At 42.3% G+C, this 7,625-nt stretch overlaps 1 protein-coding gene across 1 annotated transcript in view; it reads right to left on the bottom strand.

Moving 5' to 3' along the window:
- Positions 1-5,953, bottom strand: part of si:ch211-166a6.5 (clustered mitochondria protein homolog) — a 16,828-nt gene extending 10,875 nt beyond the window's left edge. Inside the window, exons 1-3 of the mRNA XM_064969512.1 lie at positions 5,551-5,953; positions 2,139-2,248; positions 26-197 (exon numbers count right to left, since the gene is read on the bottom strand). Of these exons, the coding sequence (XP_064825584.1) occupies positions 26-197; positions 2,139-2,248; positions 5,551-5,599 (331 nt within the window). The 5' untranslated portion in view covers positions 5,600-5,953. The remainder of the gene's footprint in view (positions 1-25; positions 198-2,138; positions 2,249-5,550) is intronic.
- Between the last annotated feature and the right edge of the window lie 1,672 nt (positions 5,954-7,625).

Raw genomic sequence — 7,625 nt, 5'->3', positions numbered from 1 at the left:
GTATGTAAAGTAGTTCTTCTCCTACCCTCCATCAGGCGGAGCGTGGCTCCTGGTTTGAGGTTCTTCAGGCTCTGCAGCTCTGTCAGGGGGTCAAGATTCATCCCAGAGAGGGCCAATGAGAGGCTGGAGCGAGGAAACACCTCCTCTCTCCCCAACACCGCCATCACAGCCTCCTGAACCAGCCAGAAACCATGGACCTACGGAGATACACACAATTATTGTATTTTCTAATCATAAAGAATACGGTTTTGAAGTGGCTGTCCTATATCTATGAAATATAAGAAAGCTCAGGAAATATTTTAGTTTTTTGGACACATATTGAACCTCTTATTTTTGTTGGCACAAAACTACCTCCATACTTCCATTCATTTGCATGGGTTACATTCAGACGAGTCCTGTGACACTTGTGGATGGGTCCTAAAGCAAAACGGAGAACACCATCGTGTTCGTGAGTCTCCCCTTTCCATAGTGGCGTTATATTAATTTGTTTCCCAATGGTTCTAAAGCATTTTCAGAGAAACACCGCTGTAGCTCCAGTGCATTTTGTATTATTCTGTATGTGAATCCGAGACATTCTATTTAGTTTCATATGTTATATTTGTTATGGTTACATAAGTCCCAAAGGTTGCTCGTTCAAATCTCATCAACAACAACTTTAGCATTTTAGCCCGTTAGCTACTTTTCAACTACTTACTACTTTTAGCTACTTTGCAATTACTTAGTATGTTAGGTAACCTTAACCCCTTTAGCTAATCCTTCCCCTAACCTTAAACTTAACCATTTTAGCTAACCCTTCCCCTTCCCCTTTAACCTGACTCCTAAACTTATGCCTAAACCCTAACCCCAACCCCTAGTCTAGCTAACATTAGTGAGCTAGCTAACTTTAGCCACCTCGCTACAATTCGTTTTTCAAATTCGTAACATATGATACGTTTTGCAAATTCGTAAATTATTGTTCATTTAGCAAATTCATACACATATTGTGCATTTTGAAAATTCTTAACATATAATATGAATTGTAATTCATAATATATCATAGGAAATCGGTGATGGACATTCACAAATTAATACATACCATACGAAACGCAACATATCCTACTAAATGAAGCGTCTCGGATTACATACAGAATAATACGACATGCTCTGAGACCAGGTTAGTAACTCGGCCACCTTCCACAGCAGATGCAGAAGGCTGACATAGGCGGATTTGATGGATTATCCATATATCTCCAGTTTAAACTGACGGATTTTGATGGGGATTATTTTATTATGCTACTTAGATAACAGACTCAAATTAATATACACTTTCACAGGCTTGGCCATACATGCACATACATGCACTTGACTGGTCATTACACAATATATAGTGGTCCTTTAGAATAGTTAGTGGGTGAACTTGGCATTATTATACTTAACAAGTTAGCATTTCGCTACACCCGCAATAACATCTGCTAAATATGTGTATGTGACCAATAAATTTGTTTTGATGCTTCCACATTTAGATTGGCTGTGGCCTAATGGTATGTAGTCACTAGTGTGATATGAATTAATGGTGTGCTAATTTCGGTCCCTTTCACCTCTTGTTCCACCCTCACTGCACGTCTGTACCTGTTGTGGTACTATTGAATGTCCCACCCTACACTCCTGCATCCAGTTCCTTCAGATGTGCATAACCTGGAGGACAGGGGGCTCTGGGTTGTTTAAAGGTGCAGGACCAATGTGTGAGAATGTGTAGTGTGTGTGACTGTCAATGATTCATTTATATATACACTATATATTTGAAGCTATTTTGGAAACTATAAAAATTCCTTTATTAACGTCTACATTCGTTTTGCCACGTTTATTATATTACAGACACCTTAATCCATACCTTTTCATTATATTATGAGTGAAAACCATTTTTTTAAATGAAAGAATATATAAAAACGTTTTCCTTAAAGTACTTTTTTTTTTGTTTACTAATGTCACTGTCTCCACTACAACAACAAACATACTTCAATGCATTTAATACTGTAGAATTCCATTAATACAGCTGACCGGTGGCGTCAAAGCCTCTCAATGGCCAATACATATCATCACCAATCCAGAGTTTATATAAATCATTGGTTACTATGTGTTAGTGTCTCTCTTTGTTTTACCTGCAGCTCAAATGGTTCTACTCCCGCCCCCTGGATCTTCACAAGGAACGATGGGTTTTCTTCCTCCTTCATACCAGCAGCTGTTTTCCCAATGGTCAGTGTGAGTGTATCTGATTAAGGGAGGGAATGAACATGCCAATCGGATCATTAAGAACAAACCCTAACCCCTGGACATGTTCAGGTGAATTAAGGTCGCAGAAACGTTGTATATCAGACTGCGTTGCAGTGGGATTATCATTTTTTTCAAGATGTCACAGTAGCCAGCTATAGTGTCCCTTTGAGAGAGAGTGAGTGTGTAATGTGCCAGAGAGAGAGAGAGGAGGAGGAAAGAAAGAGGTTCCCTACCTCGACACAGACAAGAGCAGGACCCAGCATGTGTGAGGGGTGGGTCTGTGTCTGAGTTGGCAGTATTTGCCTAGAAGCAGTGATGTCACCTCAGAGGTAAGGGACTGCCACACCCAACCCTGGCATGTGAATGCCTACACACACTCACCGACACATAGTCACACAGAGACACACACACACATACACACCGACACTCACACTCACACGCCATACTGTCCATGTCACACGAAGACCTGATCAAGTACTGCAGCATGCACAGTGCGCTTACTCAGAACCTCTTAAGGTGTCAGTCCCCGAAATTGGGCGCTAGAATTATATGTATATGTTTACCACCGTTTTATAAGTCAGAAGACAGAAATCCAGACCTTCCTAGGACCATTAGGTGTGGCAGATAGCCTAGTGGGTAGAAGCGTTGGGCCAGTGAAGATTGCTGGATCAAATCCCCGAGCTGACAAGGTAAAAAATCTATTGTTCTGAGCAAGGCAGTTCCCCGGGTGCCGTGGATGTCAATTAAGGAAGCTCTCCGCACCTCTCTAATTCAGAGGGGTTGGGTTAAATGTGGAAGTCACATTTCAGTTGAATGCATTCGGTTGTACAGCTGACTAGGTATCACCCTTTCCCCATGTAAAGGTCCTCTGTTGAATGAAATGGTAATTGCCTCCCTTTGGTGGTCGGCTGCGTCATTACATCAATTTATATCACTTCACTGCGAAGTCACGTCAAAGGGATGGTCCTTAGAAAAACATTTCTCCTGCTCAACTGCTTCACGTTGCAGACATGGCAAAGAAATGGCTGAATTTGTCTTGAGCAGGTAGATCTAAATACATAACTTTCATACCTCTACGATACAGAATGTGACCTACACACTTTCTTAAACTTACAAGTAAAGAAGTAATTTTGTGAGGAAGTCAAAACAAAATTGTTTTATGGTGAAGGCAGACACATTGCATAGGGTCAGAACGACAAAATCGAGCCATTTACAAAGCCCTTCTCCCCTTGTCTATAGGAGGGACGCACGCTGTTTAAGTTTAATGGCCCAAATGTTGATTTAGACGTGCACACATTGAACAGATTTTGACTATCAAGAATGTCATGATATGTTTGGTAAAGTAATAAAGAAGGTGAAACATTTGGGGTATGTTTCTCAAACAGATTATAACTATATATGGACATATAATAAAGTATGAAAAAGCTTATTCATTCTTTATTTGTCATATCATTGTATTTGTTTATGTTTTATTATACATTTATTGTGTATGAGATGATATAGGTTGAAAAGTGTTTTTTTCTCAGACATAAATAAAGAACATTTTGACGTTTTTGCTGAAGAGATCTTCGTCGCGCAATTTTACACCAAACTAAGATGTTTGATGCAGTGGTTCTCAAATACAAAATGTGCATGAAAACGAGCCGTCTCTCGTTGAATTACAACAAAGACTTTATTGAAGAATAGCTACTGTTGACCAATCACATACAAAGGGGTGTAGACTTCAGCTACCGACTTCAGGTTGCCTCGAGAAAAAATGTGGGTGCCTGAACATCTGGAAAAAAACTAAACGAACAGAAAATGTCACAAAATGTTATCATTAATATGCAAAAACTCTTACGAACTGTTTCAGCTGAGAATCATGCAGACCCCAGTTAAGTTATCTTAGATCAATTTGGACTATTTTGGCTACGGCGTCTCAAAACGGACAATAGTACTATTGTGGCTTTTTTCTCGTTTTTCAAGGGAAGCTGCCAGCCGCCAGCCAAACTGAAGAACTGACGCTTACTCCCCTCGACTCCAGAGGCAAAGAGCCACCAGACCTGACGCCAATAACATCTGCCCTCCTCTTTCACAAACACACACACACACACACACACACTCCTCTAACATTCCTACTTGATGAAAAGTTACACTCCCATCACATTCCAGATTGAAATCTCACTAGAATATATTAGTTTTGACCTTTTAGTGTCTAACCAAGTCTTAACAATTATACAGCTCTGGTTGTACCTATATATTAGAGGTACAACAGTGTCCAACATTATGGGTAACCTTTACAGTTGTTCGAGATAACAATCTGTCAATCATCTGGTTGCCCCCGGGGATATGCCTGCTCACAGGGGAGATATGCCAGGGAAGATAACAACCCCCCCCCCCTCCTAACACACACATAGACACACACATCATCAGTCACTACACAGGTATGGGATTCATGAGAAAACACACAAACACTATCACTCCTTCTATACGCACCACCCCTGTATTGGGTGAGTGTAACACAGAGGCAGATGTGTGTGTATTTAGTTACCTGGGTCATTGCCATGAGAAATATGCTCACTACACAAGTATGGAAGGAGGGGTGTGTGTGTGTGTGTGTGTGTGTGTGTGTGTGTGTGTGTGTGTGTGTGTGTGTGTGTGTGTGTGTGTGTGTGTGTGTGTGTGTGTGTGTGTGTGTGTGTGTGTGTGTGTGCGTGTGCGTGTGCGTGTGTGTGTGTGTGTGCGTGTGCGTGTGTGTGTAAGCCAGGAAGAGGGAAAAAGCCTCCCTTGGAAAAAGGGCACAATAAACTGTAGCATGCAGAGAGACATGTGGTGTGGCGAAGAGGAACGACACAGAGCAGAGATTATGTATTAGGTACATTCCTGCATCTCCTAGGAATGTACGTAATACATACAATTGTTTCCTTCAACAACATGGCTTAGTAATTGGCAGTGTTGAAAACTGTACAACCAGAACTCTGGTCATTATTCTCTCTACATAGGATTTGTGTTCCCTACAGACATAGTCAAGCTTCCCAACTCTACTCTACCTGCCTTTAACAATGCCACACTGTTAGTGTTGCATTGGCAGACCAGACCATTTTGCAAGACAACAACAGTTTGACTGAAAGAGAACCAGGCTGGAACCAGGCTACAGCAGAACAGCAGTGCTACAATAGCCCCCTGTAGGGCAGTCTGGAACAGCAGAGAAAAAGAGAGAGAGACCATATGGAAAAACAAGGAAGTGGGGGAAAGTGAAAGAGAAAAGAGTGTTGTGAAACAGACACCAGAGCAAGGCTGAGCAGTCGTGTTCTTTCTCACCTGACGTTCCCTGATCTCCTGCTCCTCCTCTCTTCACTTTGTCTTTCATGTCCAATTTCCTTTTTTGCTGTTCCCTCACTCTCTTGTTTCTTTGTGCTGGCACGCGGTTGCTCTCTCAGACTTGCTGTTCCCACTCTCTTCTCTTCGTCCGGTCAGAGTGAGATTGAGTATGTTTAGGAGTTTGTATGTGTGTATTTGTATATGCTGAGTGTGTGTGGGAGCAAGTGAAAGAGTGTAGTGAGTTCCACCAAGCTAACTCTGCTTATCGTTTCCACTCTGGAAGATAACCACACCCTCCTATTACTCAACTCTCCCCTTCCCCCTTTCTGTAACTCTCTCTGTTTCTCCTTCAAAGCTGCTGTGCCTCGCCTAGGTGTTCAAAATGGGTGTCTGCTCAATCTTGCTCTCTTCAGTCGCTCTCTCTCTTCACTCTCTCTCCTTATCCTTCCCCCTCCCCCTCTACCCTCACTCCCCCACTTTTTCTCTCTGCCCTGGAGGAAAGGTGTGATCATGCTATCCACACACACCCATCAAACTAATCACACGCACACCCAGGGATGTGAGAAATGGGAGTCATCACACATACATTATGGTGACCCACACATTTACATAAGGAACAAGGAACACATGCTACGAAACTCTCACCTTTCACAGAACATGAACGTAAAGTTACAGATGTCTTGGTTAGGCTTGGAGATGGACTGTGTGTAATGTGTGTAGGAATAGTGTGTGTGTGTACGTGTGTGACGTGTGTGTACGGATGTGTGTGCACGCGTTTGTGTGTGTGTGTGTGTGTGTGTGTGTGTGTGTGTGTGTGTGTGTGTGTGTGTGTGTGTGTGTGCGTGCGTGCGTGCGTGCGTGTGTGTGTGCGTGTGAGTGTGTGTGTGTGTGTGTGTGTGTGTGTGTGTGTGTGTGTGTGTGTGTGTGTGTGTGTGTGTGTGTGTGTGTGTGTGTGTGTGTGTGCGCATGTGCAGGACTTTCCTTTGCAGGAATGCCAGTTTATCTTTTTACTGCAGTGGGATAAATCAGGGTCACACAGAGTGTTTCTTGGGAGTCTTAAACAAATCTACTTTGAAAGAAAAGTATACACCTCACACACATGATTATGGGCTTAAAAAAAGAAGACACCTGTACCATGTCAGATATAGAGTTGAAATGTATTCCATTTTAAGTTTGCATCCCAATATTACACTTTATATACATAAAAGGATACTGAAACATAACAAAACCATTTGTTCGACATAGAAAATCAGGTTTTCAGCGGGTTTAAAAAAAAACAAGTGTATTAATTAATAATGATATTATAAAAAATATGAATAACAATCCACCCATGAGGCCACTAGAGGGTGATTTGTTAAGTTGACTGCAGGCTACAGTGGTACAGCTTCTTTCGAATTCCATCCTAGAGACAGTTTTATATAACACACAGAGCCTTGCCTCCTTATCATAGTGCCTATGGCAGGGAGAGCAGTCAGAAATCTAATGGGATTCGAGGAATGAAACCTGAGCACCCAAAGAGGTAGGATTAAGTGTTAAAAGTTATACAGCTGCACCATGGAGAGCATCCTGACTGTTTGCATTCCGGCTTGGTATGGCAACTGCTCAGAATCTGACCACAAGACGCTACAGAGAGTAGTGCGTACAGCCTAGTACATCACTGGGGCCAAGCTTTCTGCCATACAGGACCTCTATACCAGGCGGTGTCAGGAGAAGGCCCTAAAAATGGTCAAAGACTCCAGCCACCCAAGTCATAGACTGATTGTTCTCTCTGCTTCCGCACTGCAAGTGGTACCAGAGCACCAAGTCTGGGACCAAAATGCTCCTTAACAGCTTCTACCCTCAAGCCATAACACTACTGAACAGTTAATCAAATGGCTAGCCAGATTTTTTGCATTGACCCCTCTTATTCTATAATTATTCATAATAAAAAAAATTCTCTGACTCTCTTGGACATGCTAATACACTGACTGGACTCTAACCACACACTCACACATACTACACTGACACTCCAACACACACACACACACACACACACACACACACACACACACACACACACACACACACACACACAC

Source organism: Oncorhynchus masou, chromosome 1 (assembly GCF_036934945.1).
Source record: "Oncorhynchus masou masou isolate Uvic2021 chromosome 1, UVic_Omas_1.1, whole genome shotgun sequence".
Lineage (NCBI taxonomy): Eukaryota > Metazoa > Chordata > Actinopteri > Salmoniformes > Salmonidae > Oncorhynchus > Oncorhynchus masou.
Note: the sequence above shows the minus strand (reverse complement) of the source record. Positions and strands in the feature narration are given on the sequence as shown.